Here is a 26,033-nt window from a genome sequence, read left to right as displayed (position 1 = left end):
AAGTATTAGTCTGTCCATTTCTGTGCATTCTAGTATTTTCTTAATTATATTCTCATCTGACAAAATCTCATCATTTTTCCATTGTTGTGGAAATACAATTCTGGCTGCAGTTAGTATATGTAAAACCAGATATATAGTCTTTTTATCATATTTTTCCAGTAGGATGCCCAACGAAAAAATCTCTGATTTCAAGTCCATATGCTGCATATAGACTTGAGAACAGAGAATTTTGAAGGAAGGAAGATCCCAAGGCTTTGAATGTTGATGTACTATTTTATATTGGCCATAGGGGTGATCTTGCTTCCCCTAAATTGCATCTGTACCCTAGTTACAATTGGCATTCTAGGAAGATTGTTCTTGAGTAGTTTTAGGAGATTTTTTTTTTTTTTACTGTAAACATCTATTTGTTGCAAACTGCTATCTTCAGGCAATTTCTTGCAAAAGCGAAGGATGTTTATATCAGTGATAGGTGCAAAGAAATAGGAAGACAACCCACTGAATGATGTATATCTACATGCATTACAAGTGCACATACAGTTTGGGTAAGAAATATGATCTGCTGTGTGAAATTCAGTGCTGAAGAAAAAGGATATCGCAATGCAAAGCATAAGAATAAGATAGACTTGTTATTTTGCCAACCCAGTTATAAAGAACTTGTAACATGCACCTAACAAATAATCTGTGGGTGATTCATTGAACATAACAGGTCCTAGTTTGTTTTTCTATTAATATAACTTTAATGACATACTGTAGGTAGACATTGATGTGCAATTAATTTAGCCTAATTGCATATAAATGTCTACCTATGCCATTAAAGAATCAGAGATAAGTCTGAACAGCTGATGGGAATCTGTATCAGAAATATATGCAGCTGCTACGCGATGTAACATTTCATTTCATTTTTAAACACAATGTATAAAAGGTCTACTCCGTGTCTTGTTGCGGTCAACAGCAAAATATTTCCGTTGATCTGATCAAAATTAAAACCCAGATGGTCCCTCATTATGGGACCAGGAGAGGGGGGAACCTAAATGTAATCAAATTGTCTAAAATTTCATTTAACTGTATAAAGTGATAGAAACTAATATTAATTAAATCATCCCACTAAGTGCTCTTTATTTTGATGGACAAGATCATTTATGTCTGCCTTCCTCAACCTGTCATTCTTTCTCATGTGCTGCCAAGTGCAATTTTTAGGCAATCTCTGCACATCTGGGTGGCACCAGGTTGGACAAGGTTGATTTAAGGCATTATTTTTCCAGCAGCGGTTGCTGTACTTTGCATGAATCTAAATTAAAACGTGCATATAGAATATGTTTTAGTGTCATCTAATAGTATATAATGATATTACTATAATTGCATATACAGTATATATTAGTATAAAGACACAGCTAATTGCTTGAGCATCACCATTCAATGCGAGAGACCAGAATTCAATTCCTGTGTGATACCTACTTACCTGTAGAAGTCAGTACATCGGACCTGGAAGCCATGGTTTACATTTGACCCTTCAGCCCTGCCACATTTTCTATTGAGGGGGAAATGGAAGGAGGGGATTGTATAGAGAGTGGGTGATATATAGTCAAAATAACCTTCTTTTCTCAGAGAGTCAAGGCCACCTTGCCCTGCAGCTGCATTGAGGTGACTGAGAGGCATCTCCAGTTTTGGATGGTGCCTGATTGGATCATGTGATGAACATAATCTGCAGGGAGTTGCAAAGCAATTATAAGAAAGATTATGTAATAAATTCAGAGTAAGCCATTCCTAAGCAATTTTATCATGTTTAGTTACAATGTCAGAACTGAACCTTAAGTAGCAGTTATTCAAACTAGAGTGCACAGAAGGTCTGTATGATCCCCATACAGGAAAGAGAAAAATGTTAATTTTCCCTCCACCACTTTTAAAAAATGACAGGAAATTATTCTAGTGGGTTACACTTAAGTAGTAATGTTTTCCACACTGGTGGGCAGAATAGTCCTGATCCTGTTTGCACGTTCATTTCCCCCCCAATTACTCACCAAGACTCTTCCCTCTCTTCCTCGATCTCTTTCTCTCCAGGTGGCCAATCTCCTACGGCTGTTCCAGATCCCTCAGATCAGTTATGCTTCCACCAGTGCCAAACTGAGTGACAAGTCTCGCTATGATTACTTTGCCCGCACAGTCCCACCAGACTTCTACCAGGCCAAAGCTATGTCTGAGATCCTGCGGTTCTTCAACTGGACCTACGTCTCCACTGTGGCCTCCGAAGGAGACTATGGAGAAACAGGCATTGAAGCGTTTGAACAACAAGCTCGGGCCCGCAACATCTGCATTGCCACTTCTGAGAAAGTGGGACGCTCTATGAACAAGAAGACTTTTGATGGGGTGATCAAGGCACTGATGCAAAAACCCAGTGCAAGAGTGGTCGTGCTATTCACCCGAAGTGAAGATGCTCGGGAGCTGCTAGCAGCTGCTCAAAGGATTAATGTGTCCTTCACCTGGGTGGCCAGTGATGGTTGGGGAGCTCTAGAGAGTGTAGTGGGTGGCAGTGAGTCAATTGCTGATGGTGCTATCACTATTGAACTGGCATCCTACCCAATACAGGAATTTGCTGTGTACTTCCAAAATCTCAACCTCCACAACAACAGCCGAAATCCATGGTTCCAGGAGTTCTGGGAACACAAGTTCCAGTGTAGTTTCCACAGCAAGAACTGCAGTCACTTCTCCCTGAAGTCAGGGCAGTTTGAGCAGGAATCCAAGATCATGTTTGTGGTCAATGCAGTCTACGCAATGGCCCATGCCCTTCATAACATGCACCAAGCGCTCTGCCCCAATGCCACCAAGCTCTGTGATTCCATGAAGCCGGTGAATGGTAAGAGGTTCTACAAGGATTTCATGCTCAACGTAACTTTTGACGGTAAGCCAAAGTAATGGTTTGATATAGACAGTTGTGGGGAGGAATAAAGGACAGGAAGAACAAGCAGACAATGATCAGGGCATGGAGAACAGAACCGGAGTCTCTGATTAAGATGAAGAGTACAATCTCAGAGCAGATTATGGCAAAAATATCCCAGTTTTCTATGTGAGCATAAACTGCCTGACGTTGTGGTTACCAGAAATATTCCTGTGTGGATTGCTCTAACATTATTAATTGGAGGGAGGGATATCCCTCATTGATTGAATGTTGCCAACAAGTGAAAAAGTCTCGCTCTTGTTCTCTTGGGCATGACAGCTGCTAATTTAGCATGCTTGTACAAATGGAACAAAACTAGCTTTCTCAGGCCATGAGATTTGACTGCCTAGAATTTGAGTTTCTATAGGTTCTACTTATATCTTACAATGAAAGCAAGATAGTTACACACATTAAACTCCATCTAAGAGAGATTTGCAGTATTGTAAGAGCCTTGGTGGTGCAGTGGTTGGAATGCAGTACTTCAGGCTACTTCTGCTGATTGCCAGCTGCCTGCAATTTGGCAGTTCAAATCTCACCAGGCTCAAGGTTGTCTCAGCCTTCCATCCTTCCGAGGTGGGTAAAATGAGGATCCAGATTGTTGAGGGAAATATGCTGACTCTGTAAACTGCTTAGAGAAGGCTGTAAAAAGCACTGTGAAGTGGTATCTAAGTCTAAGTGCTATAGTTATTGCTGTTGTGGTCAAGCCAAAAGGCTCCCCATCTATATCCAGCTAAGTTCACACTTGCATACATTTGATTTTTCTTTCCTGTGTCTTCATCTTTGAGTGTCACGGCACTGGAATAATAAAGCAATACGAACCCCTGAGTTTTGAGGTTAGAACAAGTTATAGTAATATAGCACACAGCATGACTGTGCAAAGCTTTCAGAAGGGATGCTTCACAAAAACATCAGTGTGATGGAAGTGTCCCTTCTCAAAATATGTAAACCAAAGTTTTCCAAATGTGGCAACTTTAAGATGTGCGGACTTCAACTCCTAGAATGCTGGCTGGGGAATTCTGAAAGTTGAAGTCCACACATCTTAAAGTTGCCATATTTGAAAAGCACTCATTTCAGCAGCCATGTCTTCTAGCTCCAGCGGCTGTTTTAAAGGTTGTTTCTTCCATGTGTGAGGGGAACATGCAAAACTGCTTCACTGACAATCCAACAGAAATGTTGTCTAGATATAAAATTACCAACAATTGCATATGGAGCAGCAAGCCTTCCAGAGGATGTAGCTGCTTGACTGTTTCAAGTAGGGAGGCGTTGTTTGTACTAACACACTTTTTAAAATGCCACTTCCAAATGCTTTGCATAGTTCTAATGCACAGCTTTTTGGAAACATTAAAATACTGTTTATTATGTTCTGCAGTGATTCCAAAGATAGCCTTCCCAATCCTTAAGCCCTTCAGATATTTTGGACTTCAGCTCCATGTCTAATTCTGTTTTTTAAGATTTCTGCACAGATTATATTGCTATCAACTTTGTTGAGAATATGCAAGTAAATTATGTACATTGGGGGTGATAAGCATCTCTCTGTGATGAAGTAGTTTATATTCATACAAAAATGATGAGAAATAGAACTTTTTTCAATAGCAAAATGACAATAGTATAACAGAACCGATTTGGGGGGAAAGTTTCCATGTGGACAGCTCAATTTTGTAATCACGTTATTTTTTTCTCATTTGAATCCAATTTTCCAATTCCACTTCACAGCTCCATTTCGACCACCACTAGACACCAAAAGTATGGTTCGATTTGACCATTGTGGAGATGGAATTGGTCGTTACAATATTTTCAACTACCAGAGAGTCAATGGGAGATATCGCTATCAGAAGGTAGGCTACTGGGCCGAAGGACTCCTTCTGAACACCAGCCTCATTCCATGGGTGAAGACCTCCATTCCTGTCTCCCAGTGCAGTGACCCCTGCAAGAAGAATGAAATGAAGAGCATGCAACCAGGAGACATGTGCTGTTGGATATGTATCCCATGCCAGCCATACGAATTTCTGCTGGATGAATTTACTTGCAGAGATTGTGGCCTTGGTTATTGGCCCAATATGACTTTAAATGGATGCTATGAGCTACCCCAAGAGTATATTCACTGGAAGGATATCTGGGCTATTGGGCCAGTCACAATTTCTTGCCTTGGTTTCATGTCCACTCTGTTTGTTTTGGCGTTTTTTGTTAGGAATAATGACACTCCCATTGTGAAAGCATCAGGCCGAGAACTATGCTACATCCTGCTGACTGGAGTGTTGATGTGCTACAGCATGACATTTATCTTCATTGCCAAGCCTTCCACTGTGGTCTGTACTCTGCGGCGCCTAGGGTTGGGCACCTCCTTTGCGGTCTGCTACTCTGCCCTCTTGACCAAGACCAACCGTATTGCACGGATTTTCAGTGGAGTCAAAGAAGGCGTGCAGCGTCCACGGTTCATAAGCCCCACCTCCCAAGTGGTCATCTGCCTGGCTCTTATTTCATGCCAGCTCGTTATTGTCATTATCTGGCTCATGGTGGAGATTCCAGGCACACGAAAGGAGACTGAGCCTGACAAAAGGTATATTGTCATCCTCAAATGCAACAACCGAGACTCCAGCATGCTAATTTCACTCACCTACAATGTCCTCTTGATCGTGTTGTGTACAGTCTATGCTTTCAAGACCAGGAAATGTCCAGAAAACTTCAACGAGGCCAAGTTCATTGGATTCACCATGTATACCACATGCATCATTTGGCTAGCCTTCCTGCCCATCTTCTATGTTACCTCCAGCGATTACCGCGTAAGTTACTTCTTGCTGGGAATAAGACAAAAAAGTATCTTTAGCATACAGTAGGCAGCTTCAGAGAATCTTACCCAACCTGGTTCCCTCCAGTCCAGATGTCCTGGGCAGGGATACGATTCAGCTGGTTCGGACTGGTTCAAGCGAACTGGATGTTAATTTTACATCTGGTTTGCCGAACTGGTAGTTCCAAGGGCTGGTTGGCCCCGCCTACCCTGTTCCGACCCTCCCAGGAATCTCCACAGGGACCATTTTGAATGCCAGGTAAGTGCAGGGCCTGCCTAGAGGCTTTGGGAGAGCAAAAAATAGGCCTCCCAGAAGTTCTGGAAGTCAGGAGGGCCTCCGGAGCCCAGTGAAGGCCATTTTTGCCCTCTCAGAGGCTCAAGGAAAGACTCTGAAGTCTGGAGAGGGTGAAAACGCACCCCCCTCCCGCTGTGGTGCAGGAGCCAAGTAGGCCATGCCCACCATGGCTACACCCACCAGGCAGAGAACGGGTTGCTAAAATTTTTCAATCCCACCCCTGGTCCTGGGAAACAATTCCCACTGATGAAGTTTGGGCTAGGAGAGGGGAAATTGAGGTTTTAGTCCACCCTTAGCTATAGGAGACCACTGGTGACTGTGGGCCAATTATTCTCTTTCAATCAAAGCTCCACCCTCATTAGATGATTGCTGTGGGGAAACCTAGGAGGAGGAAGTGCTATGTATGCCACTTGGAACTCCTGAATGAAAGGTGGGATACAATACTAAACATAATCAATCAGAAATTATGAATTGTTCCATAAGTAATCTTTTTTTTTATTTGACATATGTCAACTTTTATCCCTCTCCCCTGATACTAGCAAATTTTAGTTAATCTGTTCAAGGAACAACCAACAGACCCATTCGTTCGTTCGTTCATTCATTCATTCATTCATCCCACAGCATGCATCAACAAGAAAATAAAGACAGCAAAAAGAGTAAATAGTCAAAGTTGAAGGCGCTAGCAACTTTATCTGTGAGGCTTATTTGTGAGCGAACATTCCAAGAAGATCTTGGACATGGGAAAGAGGTTTGCTGCATAATTAGCGCTGCAGTAGCTAAAATGTCACAAGTATCTTCTGTGTTAATTCTGTTGTTAACTAATTGCAGAAAGACAATGCTGCAGCATTCCAGGTCTTGACTGGGCAAACAGCCAAGGTCTTCAGTTGCATATTTCTATTACAGGTTTGCACAGGACAAAAATATCCTAGCAGTCATGCTTTCCCTTATCAGTCTACTTCCAGGAATTTCTGGAACATAACTTGATAAAGAGTGTCACACTATACCCTCAATTTAGTTGTCACTGTAACGGTTTTAAGCTGTTCTTCACCATATCAGATTAAAAGAATCATGCTTTTTTTTCTTTTCCATTTTTGAAACACTTTTTCCCTACATAAAACTCTCCAGGGTTTCTCCACACTTGATATACTTAAGTGTGATTCAGTTTCTGGAATATCCTTAGATAATAAAAGCTCAGGTGGGGATGGAAGAACCTGTAGCTCTTTATTGCTAAGATCACAAGAACTATCCAAAAAGCGCCAATGGTGCTTGTGTAATTGCATCCTGGATAGCGCAACAAGAACAAGAGCAACAATAGAGAACCCCAACAATGGAGCTATTTATTCATCAGCATGTTGCACTTTAGGGAGCGCAAACCTAAGAACATGCTTCACCAAATGTAGTGAGACACAAGGGGCTTTTTTTAATACACAGAATTTTGCTGCACTCAGAGTTTAGAGGTCCCAGATGAACGTACAGTGCTAGCAGTGGGACACAATGAATTTCCCACATCCCTGTGTTCACATGTTATAGCCATTGGCCAGAGAAATGATTGCTATTGCTAAGCAAGGAATAGCAGTGTATCACAGTCTTCTGATTGACAGAACAATTGGAACACTTCCTGGAGTGGAGGCTTGACTTAATTCCACCTCCTCCCATTTCAGGCATCCAGTCATGGCACTATCATTAGATGAAAAAGCAGAATTGGTAGCCCATCACCGGGAGGAGTTTGGAAAGCAACTAAAGTTTTCTGCTGTTAGCAAGCACAGAAACATGGGCTAATGCTAGCAATTTAGTCTTTGCCTCTCTCTTGTGAAAAGGAATACATTTAGGGGTTGACAAGGAAGGTGGGACAAAGCACTCAACTGATTGACTGACCAACAAGAATGGTTTTGCTGATAATCTTCTTGCTCAGTCATTGGCCTGAAGGGTGAATGCTTAATGGGCTGGTGGCCCTGTGGGAAGGAAAATATGCTTGTCCTCATGGCATCTTGATGTCTGAGCAGAAGTAAAAGTAAACAAAACAGCTAGAATCAACTTTGGGTACATTGAAATTAGATTCAGGAGAATTGAGAGTTGGAAAAGCTGGCTACTGAGAAAAGCCCCTGGTGTTCTTGGAGGAGGAAATATAATAAAAGAGGTCATTTTAAAGGCATTATTCTCATAACAAAATTATCGTAGTTCAAGTAATTTGGGAGCCATGGGCCCACACTGTTTTCATAATGATATAATTGCATAGAAAGAAGCTCACAGTTTTGGTCAGAAATAGCAGACTCTCATCGTGTTCAAATTAGCCATAATTGAGTAATTAGAAACTGAGAAATAATTACTTTTTGAACCTTAAGGCAATTTTCAAAATAAGCATTTCTAGACCTCACCTTCAATTATCCGGTCTCTTTGAACCTGATAGTCAACTTTAGAGAAACAGCAACCCCCTTTTGCCCCTCAAAAAAAGAAATGCTAGGGCTTTTTCAGGTGATCCTTTTTAATACCTGAGAGTTCGGGAACTGAAAACAGAGCTGCCATTAATGCAAGGATCTTATGTCTCACCTTGTGGGAGATGTTTTTGCAGGACCTAAAGATCACAATCTTCTTGTGGGATATGGAGCTGGACTGTTACTGAAAAGCTCGCTCAGTGCTTCTTCGTGTTGCATACTGGAAATCTTTTAAAGGACAAGAGAGGCTTCAGAAGGAATGGCCATATAATGAGTTTTCTGGTTGCGTTACTCTTGTTTTAACTGGGCAACCGACATAGCTCTTGTTAGCTTGTTTGCCTTTGGGTATTAAGTACATTAAATGAACATGTGCTCATTCAAATTAAGCACCATCTTGAGCTTCCTTAAGAGTGGGTAATTTAATTCCACGTAATGCTTGAGAAGGGGTGGGTACGCTCTCTGCTTGTAGATGGTCCCCTAATACATTTGAATTCCACTGCCTAATTGGAGTTGCAGATTCTTGGATCGTGTTCTTGCCACTTAGTTGTTGGTTAACAATCCTCTGTGTTTGTGGGAGGGTTTGCTCTGGGAGGAATTTTGCAGAAGATGAGTTTATTAGCAAATTCTAATTTACTAAAGACTAAGTATGTGTTATTTCCGCAAGGGCCTGTGAGAGCCTTATTAAAAAGGCAAAGAGATCTTTCTTTATTGCCAGTCGGATTTGTGTAGCTCCGATATAATAAATATACGATAGTTGAAAAACTGCAGCTGCTGCTTTAAGGAGCCAAGCTATTGAAGTGACTCTTAAAGCAGTAGAATTTCTTTTTTTCAGACTCATGAGGAAACCTGGAAAACTTTTCACTGTTAGAACCAAGATTGGAAGATGCTGTTCTTGTGCTGTCTAGATGATTTTTCCTTAACTTTTTAAAAGAGTCTACTATTTAGGAATCTCAAGCAGCAAAGCTTCCTCTAAAACAGTGTCAAACTTGATTTCATTGAGGGCTGTATCAGGGTTATGTTTAAGGTGACCAGACGTCCCGCTTTTGGCAGGACAGTCCCTATTTTTAATAATTTGTCCTGCGTCCCGCAGCGTTTTTAAAAACTGCTGATTTTTCACGCGGCCGCACACATGGCAAGACATCAGAAAAAGCCAAAGGAAGCTCCTGCCTCCTTTCGGGATAGCTCGGAAAAGCTCGGGTTGGTTCCGATTGGGTTCAGGTCTTCCGGAAAAGCGCTCGGCTAGCGTCAGGGGTTGCATCGGCGTCGGCTACGGGGTGGGAGGTGGAGGGGTGTTTCCGTCTTTCAGCAAATCCCAGACAGGCTCGGCAGGTCCGCCCGGATTGGCGATTGGCCGGGAGAAGTCTTGCTTTGTCTGGACGAGCAGCAGAGTGGCAGCATCCAGGCTCGGCGCAATGACATCCCCATCGCGGAGGCTGCAGACCAAGCCAGTCATCACCTGCCTGAAGAGCGTCCTCCTCATCTACATCTTTGTCTTCTGGGTGAGGAAGGGTCTAAAGGAACAATGGGGGGCAGGGAAGAGGGGCCCCTCACCCTCACCCTGGACACGCAGAGGTCTTCAAACTTGGGCACTTTAAGACTTGTGGACTTCAACTCCCAGCAGTCTCCAGCTGGAGAATGCTGGGAGTTGAAGTCCACAAGTCTTAAAGTGCCCAAGTTTGGGGACCCCTGCCCTAGACACAAAGGAGCAAGGCAAGGGCTCCGCCTTTGCCTTTCTCTCCTTCCCACCCCCAAACACTTTTGCAAAGGGAGGGGGGACTACATGAGCCATGAGGCTGCGGGAGCTAGTAGGAAGGCGGCGGAGGGGGCGGGGGCAGGAAAAAAAGGCCTCATGGCTTCTCAAAAGCACGGTGGAGGAGGAGGCGGTGGAGGCAGGGGTAACGCAGTGCCCAGCTCAGGTGCTCCGAGCGGAGGGGGAGGGAGGTGACACCACTGCTGCCATGGGCAGGGGCGCCACCGGGAGCTTTGGCGGCAGCACTGGGCGGCAAAATTTTTAATCAAGAACATACACACACCCGCCCCCGCCCCCGTCAATGGTGTCCTGCTTAACCAATTTCAAAATCTGGTCACTTTAGTTATGTTTGATCTGAGAGGGGTGGAGGGTGTGGCCAGGGTGGATATGGCCAGCTTGATATCACTCATGTCTAGGGGCACCTGTGGTAGCCCGGTTGCTCTGCCAGTGAAAACAGGCTCCTGAGCTCTGTTTTCAGCCACGACAGCCTCCTGCCTTCCTCTGCCAGTGAAAATGGAGCGGTGGGGGGGGGGGGGGTGGCGCACACACAGCCACCACCAAGCTCAATTTTTGCTGGCAGAGGTACTGCAGGACAGTCCTTTGCTGTTTGTAGGGTAGCCCTGTAGGCCAAATATAAGCATCCCATGGGCTGGATCCCATTCCTGACTTTTGAGTTTGACACCCCTGCTCTAAAATAATCAGAGATAGATATTTTTCCCACATGAAATGGGAGATCTTCACATTGGGATCTCATCTGACTGAAGGAGAAATCAGGCTAGCAGCTCCAGAGTTCTTAATCCCTCTCTGCAAATCATTATCAGCAGCTGAAGGTCTGGGTAGCTAGTGTGGAGTCAGGGTTATGAAGTTGCTATTATAATACTAAAAACATTTGCAGTTATGAACCAGCCATTCCCTCAGCCCTAATCTGGGAATTTAAAAACATCTTGGAAGAAGATCCTGGCAAACCACTTGGAAAAATGTTGCCAAGGAAACTGCATTGATCTGTATTAATACCTTTTGATGGCTTTTAATTTCTTGGAATGTAAATTGCCTAAAATCTGAGGGGGGGGACATGAAATGTAGTGGTAAGCCCCTAAACAAATATGGGGGGAAAATCCTTGAAGAGGAACCCCATTTAACATTTGTAATAGATTGGATTCACATATCATTCTAAAAACCTGACTTAGTTTAATCATAAATTGCTAACTAAGTCACAGTTGCTGGTTGTAATGCACTACAATGAATTATAAACCAGACTCAGAGCACTGAAGCAAAAATAGGACTTCCATAAGAGGGCTGCCAAAATCCTTTGTTGCCATCTAGTTGTCATTCAAATGGTTGCAGTTCAGATACAAGAGTTTAGGCAAAAAAATACATAAATCATACTGTTTAGCACAGAATATGAAGCCAGCCACAAAAGCAAACTAGGAGCATAGATGAGGAGCAAAGTTTTGGATGCTTTCAGGGGAAATTAAACAATAGCTCGTGCTGGGAGACAAATTCTTAGGTTTATGGCTTTTTGAATGGGTTTAGACTTCTATGGAACAAACAGGGAAAAATTCCTAGATTAAGTTAAAGGATGCAAAATATCAAGATGATGAATTAATCTCTGAAAGACAAGATTACTCCTGGTTAAACTTTATTTTTCATCCAAGACTTTCATTTTTTGACTATTCTATCTAGTCCAGTGGTGAGATTCAAAAATGTTTACTGCCGGTTCTGTGGGCGTGGCGTGACTTGGTGGGCTTGGCTTGGTGGGCATGGCAGGGGAAGGATACTGCAAAATCCCCACACTCCTGGGGGAAGGATATTGTAAAATCCCCACACTCCTGGGGGAAGGATACTGTAAAATCCACATTCCCTCCCCACCCCACTAACCCGCTTTCCAGCTCCGTTCTCCTACGTAAGGCAACAGAAGAAGACCCAGCTGATCAGCTGGGACTCGGGAGGCAGCAAATAGATGGGGGTGGAGCCAGCCAGATGTGGTGTTTGCCGGTCCAAAATTTCTACTACTGGTTCACCAGAACTAGTGAGAAATGGCTGAATACCACCTCTGATCTAGTCTATCTAGATAAAAAGCTGTCTCCACATTTTCAGGGTACCTACAATATTTTCTCATGTGGAACTAACTCACTATTGGGTTAAAGTTGAAGATACCTACTATAGTTACAAACTTTAAATGAAGTATAGACGTTAACATAGAAGATTTATAAATATAAAAGTAATTGTGGCTGAGGTTTTTTCTCAATACATTCATTTCACATTGCTAAAATTAGCTTTCCTTTTTTACCTCCTAATGGGTAAGGAAATTAATTCCTTATTGACTGAAGAAGTTAAAAATAATTTATTTGTATATTCCTGAAGACAGCCACGGGTCTCATGAGCCTTTCTCATAATATTTTTTATTTGATATTTCACACTCTATGGCATTAAAATCCATTTATATGTTGTGGGAATTGACTTCTGACAACATGGCAAATGCCTTGATTGACTGCAAAAAAGGATTGCTTAATTTCTGAACTGAGTCTCTTTCACCACATTGTATAAATCTCGGTTAGTCTTTCTTACACTTTAACCACCCACTTCTTTTCATGTATTTTTATGCAGTCATTTTGACATTTAAGCAGCAACTTACCAATAGTTTATTTCTCCCAACCTTAAATTGGATTAGAATTGGATTATTGAACTGGGAAACCATATTGGTCGAGCTCAGAGATGTATTTGGACAGCTGTGGGCCTATCTTAATGTCTGGCTAGACAAGATCTTTGCAGGAAAATAATTCAGAATAGACACAGCTATATTGGGCACATGGACAGCACTGGATGTTCTATTTTTTTCTTGAAATTTGGGAATAGAGTTGTTATATTTCCTAATTTTTACACTGGTGTTAAGCTTCTTACTGGTGTTTCCATGTATCTATCATTGCTGCTTGAGAAGACACTGGATCCCAAAATCCATATGTAGTTTTGGGGAACGTTACACAGCAATCTAATAGCAGAAATAGTAATAGGGAGGATTGTATGATGGACTATCCATCACATTCATCAATGGCCAGCTTGTGAAGCTCAATGTGGGAAGCACAGGACATTGTTTTTCTTCTTCCCCCTTTCCTCTCCACTAGGAGGAAATTAACTCTGCCTAGATCAATACTCAGGGGTATTTGGGAGATATTGGGGGAGAGGGGTAAGGGAGAGCCTTAAATCCTTTCCCCAGAATGCCATATTTCAACTCTTGGGTCTGATGGAAAATCTTGCAAACTTTTCTCCTGCAAATCTGGGCATTTCTAGCATCTCGTCCACAAGGACTCATTCCCTACCAGCAAAGGTGCACCTCCGCTGCCTACAGGAACTCCTTCAGCCATTTGCTCAGGAGCTCCAGAATCCCTTTCTTAGCTGATTCCTCTAGAGGGCCTCTTAGCCATGTCTGCCACAAGTTTGCTCTTCTCTAAGAAAAGAAAAAAGACATTATAGTGTTAGAACCTCCTTTCCTTTTGTGCAAGCACAGGGCTATTCCAATGTGGCTATTCATCCAGTCCGAGAACTTCCTGCAAATATCTTAAGCCCCCCCCCCCATACCTATGACACAATTAGTTTGCTCTCATTTCAAGTGGACCTAAAAGCATTTTGAGATACAAGAAACTTCATACCTTGTTCAGTGATCATGGTAGGGAGACAGCTAGTTGCTGGGCTATAAATGTCCTTCAGGCTGCCCAAAGATTATAGTTGTTGTTGGGATTCTGCTTTACATGAAAATTTCTTCACAAAGTGGACCAGTGGATTATTACATCTGGATAGTTAAAGTGTCCATCGTGTAAAGTGTTTCTTATGTCCTTGCTTTATGCTTTAGTTTGCTGGACTGGTTTGCTTCTTCTTTTTCCCCTTTACAGGTTCAAACCACGACGATGTGCATCTCAGTTAGCCTAAGTGGCACAGTAGTTCTTGGCTGCCTCTTTACTCCCAAGCTGCATATCATTCTGTTCCAGCCCCAGAAAAATGTAGTCAGTCATCGTGTTTCCACCAACCGATTCAGTGTGACAGCTGCAGGCTCCAGCCACTCGCAGGGTGAGTGTGTGAGAGTGTCATTATAAGCAATGATCACCACCTTATATTTATCTGCAGTGTGACTGACAGCAAAGATTTTCCTTACTCGGTGTACTCAGTGGATAAGTTTGTCTCCAGTAGCAATTTATTCTGACTGTTGCATGGCTGAATTGTTTTTAATCTACTGTGTTTTAAATATCTGGGAGTTCATGTAGATGTTAGCATAGAGCAAAGGGCACCATTCTGAAAAGCAACAAATGTTTCTGGGAAATTACAAAAATAACTGCTGATAGCTACATTTATACATAATGCAAAACTATAAATCTGGTAGGATGAAGACAAGTTGCAGTACTTCTCCTTCTCCTCCTCTGAAGAAGGATTTTCTTTTCTTGCTTTCAGTTTTGACCAACCTAATTGGTCTTAATCTCTGATGAACTTAGGCTTAAATGTGCTGGGTGGAAACCTGGAAATAGTTCATAAATCTGGCCTGTTTTCACTAACTGTAGTTAGATTAATCACTGTTTTAGATTTGGGCATAATTTGGAAGTTTCCGGTCTCCCTCTATTAACTGTGATGGAGACAAAATGATCATTTGTGCATCTGCAGCTTATGCCAGTTTAAATAGTCAATATGACAACAGTATCAGCCAACGTACCAGCCTCCTCCCACACCGACACCAAACAGCACCAGTTCAATTGGAGCAACATAAAAATCATTGGTCACGCTACCACCAGGCGTGCTCCTGAGTTCATCAAAGTCTGACACTTCCATCAACAGACACCCCAGCTTACATACAAACCCCTAAGAATCCAAATCAACTGCACACCAACCAGAGACAGCACCGACCACCAATCAGCCCACCCAATACCCCCTCCACCAGCAATTCACTTCGCAATGACCCTGATCTAATGTAACCTCCCTATCACAAGACTCCCACTGATGGCTCACACTTGACCTATCACAAGACCCTTCCTTGACATATACACACATGAAGCCCTTATAAACAGAAGAACATTGACACTGAAATCCCCTGAATTCCACTGAAGATGCTACCTAGCCTGGTAGCAAAATGTTCGGAAACCAACCCACAAGCTCAGAGAACGAACCTTCGCCCTCAACATCAGCCAATGTTGCTAAGGAAGTTTGTTAAATGTCTTATCTGATAAAGTTATTCCATTTTCCCACAAACTAGTTTACTGAGAACTCTCTTTGTATTTGAATATCATATAACAATCATACCATATGATTTATATAAAGCATAACCACCATAGAAAAAGTCTGAAAAGAACCAGGTATATAGAGGGTATATGAAGGAAGGTACATGAGGATGAAGAAGGAGGATCTATGACATTGTTTTTTCTTAATCAAAACCAAACAGCTAACCTAAAAACCATCAACTAATGGTGTTAATTTTGTGTCATCATCTTGTCCTCTCTTGAGTCACTATTCTTGGCTCTTCTCTGAATGTGAAATCATGTCATAAGATTTCACTGAACAATTGCTCTGTGAAAGTAACCAGCAAAAGAAGAAATGACACAAAGATGAAAACTAGTTATTTTGTCACAGAATTTGTCTTATCTGCTCCTGGAATAAAATGCAGAACCATCTTTGTAAGCCATTTGAATTCAGCGATGCAGGGCATTTATTTAGTTATTGTGTTATCTACAGTAACTTGTTTTCCCAGTAAATATGTCATGGCAAAACAGTTTAATTCCCATTCTATCTTTTCAGAGATAGAATGAGAATCTAAGAAGAGAGTAACAGTAGCCTGCACTCTGATAAACTAAATCTCTTTGTTAGGAAACACTCTTAGCACACTTTCTTAACAATACTTGGCCAACATATTGTTCTTCTTGTTACATTGTCTATTCACCCCATTTGTATCACAGTCTTTAGACTAGGTATTTGGGTTCTAACCAAAAGCCTAGGACCTTGGAAACATTTTTGTGGTATGAAGGAAGTTCAAAGCAAGGTAGGTGCCAGGTTTCAGGTGCAGGATGTCAACTCATAAAGTTTATTTATTTATTTTACTTATTTATTTATTTAATAGATTTATAGGCTGCCCAATCCTGGAGGACTCCGGGCGGCTTACAAAGTGAAAAGAAAAATAAAAAATAAAAAATAAGGAAAACAATTTAAAACATCACCCATACACCCAATCTGATTGGGGCTGGACCTCAGCAGTGAGGTCAACAGCCCCAGGCCTGCCGGAATAGCCAGGTTTTAACAGCTTTTTGGAAGGCCATGAGAGTGGGCAAGGTCCGGATCTCTGGGGGTAGTTCATTCCAAAGGGCCAGAGCAGCCACAGAGAAGGCCCTCCTCCGGGGAGCCGCCAGCCGACACTGTCTGGCTGACGGCATCTGAAGGAGGCCCACTCTGTGGGATCTCACCGGCTGTTGGCAGTAGGTTTCCCGCCTCCCAAAGACATTAGTGTCAAGTCCAGTAAATTTCCAAATATTTGGAGAATCTCTTTGTTAAGGCTTCAAGACATTTGATTCCTATTGGTATTAAAGCTGACCTCAACTGCAATTTGCAAATCCCATATTTTGTTATTTTTTTCTATGTGTTTTTTGTCAATTGAACTATTGGCCGATATTGCGACATCCATGAATCACTTTTTTTCTCTCTTCAATAATAATAATGTATAATCTGATTGTGTTTCCAATGTCTATAGTTTGCATTTTAAATTCCTACCATTATTAGTGAGTATAGTGTTTGAAGTTTTCAAGATGCTCTCCTGTGTTCTCCAACAGCATCTCACCATTTTGGCATTGCTGCTCTTATTCTTTTCCTTTGCCCTTCTTCATCTGAATGAGAAAGCACCATCATCCAATCAGGCTGCTGAACAGAAGTGTTGGTGGGCTAGATTAGACCCTGCAGGCACATCAGATAAATATCAGGCAGCTGAAGAGCTTCTCAAGGGCAAAGATAACAGAACGTGCCAGCTGTCATTTTAGAAATCAAACTAGATGAACAGGTCAATGTGTAAGAAAATGTACCAGATAAAATTTCTAGCTCTTTTGAAAGTAGTGATGAACGAAAAGACTGGTTTCACCCCCCTCCCCATTTTAAAGTTTGCTTCAACCAATTTCTACTCTTTTTCCAAGACTATTTCACATTTTATGTGCTTAGTTTGACAGATTTCTCCAAAGATACACTCTTTTGTCTGTTCATTTTCTATTATGCATGTTTTGTCAATTTTCCTGGATGTAATGTTTTTCATTTGAACAGTTTGCCTACCGTGAATTCCTTGACCAATGGGGAAGGGGACTGATAATTGGTTGGTTGGTGAATATTTGACACATTGTTAAGCATGAGATTCTTAATTACCATCCTTTGAAATCTTTTCCCAATTTGTGTCTCGCAGGGTCAACTTCTCAATATGTCCCAACAGTTTGCAATGGCCGCGAAGTGGTGGATTCTACAACCTCATCCTTGTGAACACTTGTGCTCGGTGACCATGAGTATTTGTAGCTGTTGTGCTCATCTCCTACAAACAAAAGCCTTTTTTTGTGTTTCTTACTGGGCCTTTTCTTTCCTTAAAAGATAACAACAGCAACTAGTTTCCAAGTTCATCTGTTGGACAAACTTTTTCAAGGCAAAGGAATAGGGGCCCAAGAAATGAGATCAAAGCTTTATCCTCAAAGACAAAGACCAGTGCAGAGAGGCAGGAGTATTTCAGCACAGTTTGGGACGGGTTTTGTTTTTTTTAAAGTAATCCAGTGGCTCCATATTGTAGGACACATAAAGGACTGGTTGAAATGTACAATTTGGGCCACAAGACAGTGATCTAAACTAACATTTTCAGTTTGTATTAATTTTCATATTTCTTTCTGTTAGACTTCAAATTATGAAGAAACCAAGGAAAATTTGGTACAGTGCAAGAGGTGAAAGAGAATCTTATATTTAAAAACCTGGAGATTCAGGCACCTTAATTGCGTTGAAACAAATTGTTATATTCTTCTGTTTGTTTTACAAACTTAGCACTCAGTGAGAGCTTTCTTTGATAAACAAATTTATGACATAATCTAAGAAGGAAAGTAAATGCACAAATGGAATTTAATATACAGAGCTGGTCAAAACCAGGAAGAAAAGCACTGAAATTGTGATATTTTAATAACAATACAGAAGATGCACACTGAAATCTTCTTTGATGGTTGGTAATACTGTTGGCAATAATAGCGGAATAAGCAAAGGACTAATTGTATAGACCTACACTATGAAAACGTTCATGATGATTCAGGACTATAGACATTTATTCAGAGGGGATTCTAATCTCCAGACCTTCCTCCGTTGTATGAAGAGGAAGAAGACCTTGATCTTCTTACTTGAATTATACAGTAGTTAAATATTGAGAGATATAGTGCCAATATAAGTCCAATAGTTTATTTGTGTCCTAATAATCCACAGGAATTCAGTTATGGGGAAATGTAAGATCTTAAGCAAGCAAGAGTTTATACAAGCTACTTAGTGAGAGAAAAACAATGGACAAAATGTCACTACACCCAGATGGAAAAAATGAGAACATTCTTCTATCATGGAAAATATTTCTTCTGCTTGCCTTGGATGCTAAAGTTTCACAAAAAACTGTTGGCTGCCTTCTGGGCCGTTGCTATTCCACAGCTATCAGCTAAAGTTCTTTGCTCTTAGAACCAGGATGGCAATCATTTTTGTTGGTTTCTAAAGGGATGCACAGACCTTCTGATATCCAAAGGAAGAGTCAACAAGTGAGAAAGGAACTTTAGTACTTGTTTTGGGCCAGGAACAGATCTGGGGGAAAAGTCAAACTTCTCTTTCGGAAGACTCTTGAACCCTTGTCTACATGTAGCTTGCTCTTGGCAACAGCTCTATTATAGCACAATTTTTTCTTCTTTTAAGCTGCCCGTGTTGCCAGTGAGCTAAATTAGTTAATAGCACATTTTCCTCTATGGAAAACCCTGCCCAGCCTCCATCTGTCTTCTATGCTTTCATCACTATATCCCTGCTCGTAAAGTTGCCTTTTCAAATCTGTCAGATGCATCAAGGGGCAATACTATGTGAGTAGTGAGAAACTGGTGCTCCAGTTAGTGTCACTCTTTGGAGAATCTGCCAGTATCTATCATTCTTAAGCACCAAAAGGCTTCCTTGAAAGAGCAACTGGGCCACCAAACACCATCTCAAACTCTTCCTAACTATAAGGGGGTGGGGAGTTCATCTCTCAAAGGTTCCATTCATCGTCTCTGGGCAAATTTATCTACTATAGAAATGCTGCTGAAGGGTTTGAAGGGAAATCCTTTACGCCTAAGTATATATGGTGCTGAATATTTTGGTGCAAACCACTTCATCAGTTACAATTGACACCAAGACCCATCTGTGACTGGCTGTTGAGTTAGCATAGTACATTAGATTAAAAATATATTTTGCTAATTTATGCCTCGGTGTTTTGTACAAAGCCAATTGATTAGAGAGTTTTGTTAACCATAGTTGGTATCTTTGTGCAAGCATAGCCATGATTTCTTCTAAGCTGCTATGACTGGCTGTACAGTTGGTTAATGGACACATTTTACACCATACTGCCTATGAAAGGCACTAAATCCTGCATCACGGCTCGTGAAACCTTCTAAAGCTCACAGTCAACAACAGGAAAAGCTTCGGGCTATTCCAAAGTTGGGGGTTGAGGCAAAACGTCCTCAACAAACTTTCATTGAGGGCAGGACAAAGGAAAGAGTGGTTGTTCATAAGTGGGATGTTTGTTGGTTTGAGCGAGAGAGAAAAAGAAGCCTTTGTTCAGGCAACTGTTTACAGGGAAGAAATCTGAACTGTGAAAAACAGGGTGAGGTGGGCTGGTGACGGTCTTCAGTGCTTCTGGCAAAATTACAATGCAAATGAAATTCTTTGTTAGATTGGAAAATACAGTCTGTGCTCGTCCAGATTTTGAGGAACTCTTGGGCACATGGAAAACTTTCATTAAACTTTCCAGAGTGGAAAAAGATCGTATGGTTAGCAGCTGGAGCAAGATTTAAATATTTCTTACACAAGAATAGAAATCTAGCACCTGTGCTATATCAAAGGGATAAATTAATTTGTGGCTTTTCTGAGAAAGCTTGGGAATGTGCCAAATCCAAGTGAAATCACAATGGCAGTACAATTTCCTACATTTCTTTGGGTGAGGGTGAATTGGAGGCTTCTGCCCCCTCAGTATCTATGGTTTTGACTTGGGCTTCTTTAATAAGATTTAAAGAATTAAATATCAGAATGCTTGCTCTGTTTTAAGATAATATTTACTCTCATCCTAAAGTAACACAAAGAAAGAAGCTATTTTCTCACTTTGTGTGCTTTCGTGGTTTTATTCCCCACCTCTGTTAATTCTGATGCTTGACAATCATTTGGGATGAAGCTTATGTTTGTGAAACGTTTGAACATCCATTTCCTGGCAGCTGAAGAAAATGAATTCTTGTATTTCTCTATCTCACTAAAAAAAAATGCTATTATGTCAGTATGTTCTTAAATTTGTTCAGTACAAGAGTAAAGTGTATCAAAGGAATGTGGAAAGAATTTGAGGACTTAGCCACGAGGGAAGCTAACATAAATGTCAAAAGCACAATTTTACTTCTCTAAAGCAATTCTATTTATAAAACCACCGTACTTATTGTATACCACAAGACTACTAGAACCAGTAGCAATTATTAATGTAAGCCTTACTCATGGTCTGGAATGAGCAGTTCTCCCTGCAGCTCACGGGTGGAGTGAGGTAGGGAGGTAGAACTACCTCACAACCAGGAAGACTAACTTTCCCAATATCATTTTAAAAAGCACGTACTTTGAATTTTAAACCGATTCAAAAACTGAACTGTATTTTCCATTTCTCAAATATTCCCCATGTGAACTGCCTGTGGGGATCTGTCTGAAGAATGGCCACAAAAATGATGAAAACAGCTTCTTGGGTATCTAAAAGTATATTTAGGTTGAAATATTTTTCAGCGTTATCAATGTCAGTGTTTGAACTAGGCAATACAGGGATGAATTATCATTGTTGGGGCTTAGGTGTACAATAATATGGTTCCAATGCCTCTTTTTCTTTGATCAGCTACACAGATAGTATACCAGTACTAGATTTTCTCTGCAAGTAAATGATGCTGTGAAGCATTTCTACTATCACAGGGATCTGCTTCACCTGCCAGTCGGTGACAGCAACAAGCCTGAACTTTGTTAGGTGCTGCTCAGCATGATGTAATACAAGCAGACATTTTCCCCCTTTTGAAAAAAATGGGGTTGCCAAGGGTTAATTAATGTCTTAGGACTGCTACTTGGGTACTCTTATTTCTGATTCAGTGGGAGGCGTGTCAGGACTGTCTTCTTCAGCTGGAACCAAACTGTGCAGGCAACTCCAGATTCACTGAAACAAGCAAGGGGGAAAGAACTATAATTCTGGATATATCTGGTTCTCTTTTATAGGACTCTATTCTGGAACAAACTGGAGCAAGTCCAGAAGAGGGTTGCCAAGTTGGTGACTGGTCTGAAAACCAACCCTAGGAAAAATAATTAAAGGATTTGTGTAGTAAGAAAGAAAGATAATTTTGACAAGCTAGGCCAGAGCAATTAGCAAAGTGGCAAGGGGAAAAAAACATGATTTAAGTCCAAAGCCAGAAGGAGGTACTGTATGTATCAGCAACTTAGGCAGACCCTTTCCTAGTTCACATGAGTATAAGGGGTGGGATGATACAGCAGTTAAGACTTGCAAAATTCTGTTACTATAGCCAATATTAATAAAAGTAGTTTAGGCCTTTTTGTGGAATTGATTTCTTGGTTTCATCTACGGAGAATGGCTGACAATCTGATATTTATAGCAAAGATGACTGGGAGGAGGTAGCTGTCTTCAAATAGCTGAAGAGTTCTCACTCTTCCACTCTTCCAGGAGCAGAATCAGTGGAATAAACTACAAAGGAAATAGGTTCAGGCTAAATACTGGGGGGAATTGCCTGGTGTTGCAACCTTTAGCCAATGGAACAGTCTGCCTAATGAAGTGATGAGTTCTCTTTCACTGAAGATGAAACCAACTTCATGGTCCTCTGTCAGAGTAGGGCATCCTGTCCTGAGCAGAGTCGGACAAAGTAACATCTGAGATTCCTTTCAACCAGACCATTCTGTAATATCAATCCACATACATGAACCCATTGCAAGAAACATCGGCAGTTGTTACACAAAGAATATAGCTGCACTTTATAGAATCAATTCTTCTAGAACTGGGTACTTCCGTATTTCTCAATGGAGGAAAACATTCCCCTTAGCCTGATCTCTAACCAATCATATTAAAACTATTTATTAGAAATAGAGGCTTCTATGATTATGAAAGAAAAAGAACAAAACAGAAGGTTACCAGTTTTCTCAAGTGATTAAATAATCTGGGGAAGATTGATACTGAAGAATCTAAAGGAAAGTTTCATTTGAGTCATAACCAGTACAGCAGTTTAGTGGTGTTACTGATACTAATGGATGGCACCTTCCCTTTTGCCCTTTTAAAGTTGAGTCTCTCGCATACAGACCTTGGCTCAAAAGGACTAGATGGACATGTCCATGTTGGTTTATTGGCTTGTCTTTGCCCTCTTTTGCCATATTGTCTCTATTTCTCAATCTACTCTATGGCTCTGGTATCCTGATCCTCTCCCAACCAAAAGCTAACCTGGTCTGACACAGCTTAACTTTTTCAAGAACAGACAAGTTTAGCTAAGTGTTGTATGTGCTGTGGCTGTAAACTTGTGTCTCTAATGTAAGCCAAAATATCCATTATTATAATGGACAAACTAAACATTACTAAATTAAGTGAACATTTTTCATATTTCAACATGCTAGGAAAATTGTGTTTCCTGGATTTGGGAAATACCATATTCCTGGTAAACACATATGAAAAAAGGCAATAAAGCCAAACCAAGATAACATGGAAATCTGAATGGAAATATCTAAACTAATACCCGTAATTGGAAAAACTACTCCAACTGTGACAATTGGAAAAACTACTCCAACATTTACCTGAAAACCTGACAAGATAAACACGCCAGCCTGGGAGAAGAAAAAAAATGGCTGTCAATGTCCTTTAGCATCATAGCATGATTCAACTAGATATTATAATCTGAAGGGTAAGGCCTGTAGTTTTAGTAAATAGAGAAAGTAGAATAGCTTTAACTGTGTACTGCAAATCTGTTTGGAAGTTTCAGAACTTAGCTGAAGGACTCCTACTTTTCCATCAATTTATAATTCTCTATTTCAGCTGAACACTATTTTTAATTCAGTAAAAGGGAGTAAAATGTGTGAGAAAACCCCTAAGCTGCTAAATGACAGCCAGAGTAAAGTCTGGTCCTGCTGCAATATAGTTGTATTATTACTTATATCAGTAAATGCAGAAGAAATGTGAATTTTGGTATTTAGCAATTTTCACCTGAAAGATGCTACATTGGGGCGGTAGAACAATAATTGAACCATCATCAGGGACAACTTGTTGAAATCAACCCTTGACCTAGATAGCAACTGATTACCCTGAGCCAAACTCCGAGTTTAATTTTCAAGATAGCATGAATATAAAAATGGAACAGGGCACGTAGGATATATCTCCCTTGTGGAAGATATCTAAAGTAAACATTTCTGATAAAATATACAAGTCTGAAACTATGCCATTCAAACCAATCACTTCTGCAGTTTATCAAATTTTAATTTCTCCCTTCCACAAGGGAGATACTGTATATCCTGGGTGCCCTGCTCCATATTTTTATATTCATAGCCATCTTGCAAATTAAACTCAGACTAAAATTGGCTCAGGGTAACCAAGTGATATTAAGGTCAAGGGTTGGTTTCAACCAACGCTCCCTGATAGTTCAAATATGACTCAACCTCCCCAATTTGATACGCGGGACTACACTCACAATCATCCACACCATCAGGGCCAATATAGCCTCGCTAAAGATGGGAGATGCAGTCAACACATCTGTATGGGACCAATAATTATAAGGACGTTTTCATCAAAAGATAGAATTGTTTGCAGAATATGGGAACGATAGGAATAAAAAAGTGCTCCAGTACAAAACAATGAGAGAATGTAAGTATTATCTACATTTTAAAAAGTATTATTGTGATGTATATTGTTTGAAAAAAAACAGAATTTAAAGTAGACTTTTTGTGATCCAGTTTGTGATTTTTTTGTAATTTATGTAAATAAAGTGCTTTTTTATTACTGAAGTCTTGAATCATGATAAGTTCTTACACAGGGTTACAGAAACTTACAGCAAAAGGAGGACATGCCTTCGTTCTTGCCCCCATGTCTACTCTCAAAAAGTCATAGCCTTAAAATCAAATATTGGCCAGCATCTCCTTACCAAATGGGAGAGCTTATAAGCTCATTGCTTTGTGACCTTAATCACAAATTGTTTAGTGCCCTATCAGATGCCTTGCTTGCTGCCTGAAATTGACAAGACCATAATTGGTTACAGCCCCAAAGTTTTTGTTTCCTAACTAGCTCTAGTACATTGCTGAGACTGAAAACTAGTCTTTCTCTTTTGTTTATTGTATTTAAAAGATTCATGTAGCCACCCATCTTATACTGAATTCTAGGTGGCTCCCAATCAACAATTAAAACATCAACAATAAAACATGTATTAAAACTGTAAACATTAAAAACCTGGCACATTTAAGCTTCCACATGCAGGCCATTGTCAAATCTTCTCGCCCACTTCACCCTATCTCAGCACTTTGGGTGAGATAAGACCATTGGCCAGGACTTAAGTGCTTTCCTAGTGGCCTGCTGAAGGGGCCAAGCCAAGGGGAAGGGCTTTAGTGCCAAGTTTTTAATGTTTATGGTTTCAATATATATCTATTATTCTATTATTGATATTGCTTTAATTGTTGATTGGGAGATTCTCTGAGTTTGATATAAGATAAAGGTAAATGTAAAGATTCCCCTTACAGATATGTGCTAGTTGTTCCAGACTCTAGGGGGCGGTGCTCATCTCCATTTCAAAACCAAAGAGCTAGCGCTGTCCAAAGACGTCTTCGTGATCATGTGGCTGGCATGACTAGATGCCGAAGGCGCATGGAATGCTGTTACCTTCCCACCAAAGGTGGTTCCTATTTTTCTACTTGCATTTTTATCTGCTTTCGAGCTGCTAGGTTGGCAAAAACTGGGACAAGTAACGGGAGCTCACTCCATTATGCAGCACTAGGGATTTGAACCGCCGAACTGCCAACCTTTCTGATCGACAAGCTCAGTGTCTTAGCCACTGAGCCACCGCGCCCCTTTGATATAAGATAGGAAGCTATATAAATGTTTTAAATAAAACAAGCAAAAAAAAGACCGGTTCTAATGCTGGGAAAAGTAATTTCATATACAGGTAGGTTTAAGTACATTTTTTTGCACTTTTTCACAGTAATTATTGTTGAAGAGGCTAAAAAAGTTAAAACAGTGTGTCCTCCCCCCCCCCTCCCTGCCTTTTGTGTTCTCCTTTCCAATCATCCATGGTAGTCATCAAACATATTTTTCTTACTTCAGGGTTATACTTCAGGGCTGAAGGAAACACAAGTCCTAGTGAACAATTTTTCTTCTTCTAATAAAATGCACATAATTGTATTGTTAATTCCCAAGTAGAGAATATGGAGATCATAAACCACTATGTATTGTCAGAGTACATCTGAATTGCCAAAGATTACAAAACTGAAAAAGTCTGACACTATACAGAATGGCTGAGGTAACACAAAATGCTAATCCAAGTACAAGGAAGCCATTTTATGGTTTAACACAAAATGTTTCAGTGTCCAGGAGATTGGTGTGATTGCTC

At 40.8% G+C, this 26,033-nt stretch overlaps 1 protein-coding gene across 1 annotated transcript in view; it reads left to right on the top strand.

Annotated features, from left to right (window-relative positions):
* Window positions 1-23,212, top strand: part of GRM2 (glutamate metabotropic receptor 2) — a 57,130-nt gene extending 33,918 nt beyond the window's left edge. Inside the window, exons 2-5 of the mRNA XM_014063933.2 lie at window positions 2,059-2,896; window positions 4,646-5,712; window positions 14,082-14,256; window positions 17,603-23,212. Coding sequence (XP_013919408.2) covers window positions 2,059-2,896; window positions 4,646-5,712; window positions 14,082-14,256; window positions 17,603-17,676 — 2,154 coding nt within the window. The 3' untranslated portion in view covers window positions 17,677-23,212. The remainder of the gene's footprint in view (window positions 1-2,058; window positions 2,897-4,645; window positions 5,713-14,081; window positions 14,257-17,602) is intronic.
* Window positions 23,213-26,033: the final 2,821 nt, after the last annotated feature.

The sequence above is a fragment of the Thamnophis sirtalis genome, unplaced genomic scaffold (assembly GCF_051295495.1).
Source record: "Thamnophis sirtalis isolate CommonGarterSnake01/CBP01778 unplaced genomic scaffold, rThaSir2_p1.2 scaffold_3, whole genome shotgun sequence".
Lineage (NCBI taxonomy): Eukaryota > Metazoa > Chordata > Lepidosauria > Squamata > Natricidae > Thamnophis > Thamnophis sirtalis.
Note: the sequence above shows the minus strand (reverse complement) of the source record. Positions and strands in the feature narration are given on the sequence as shown.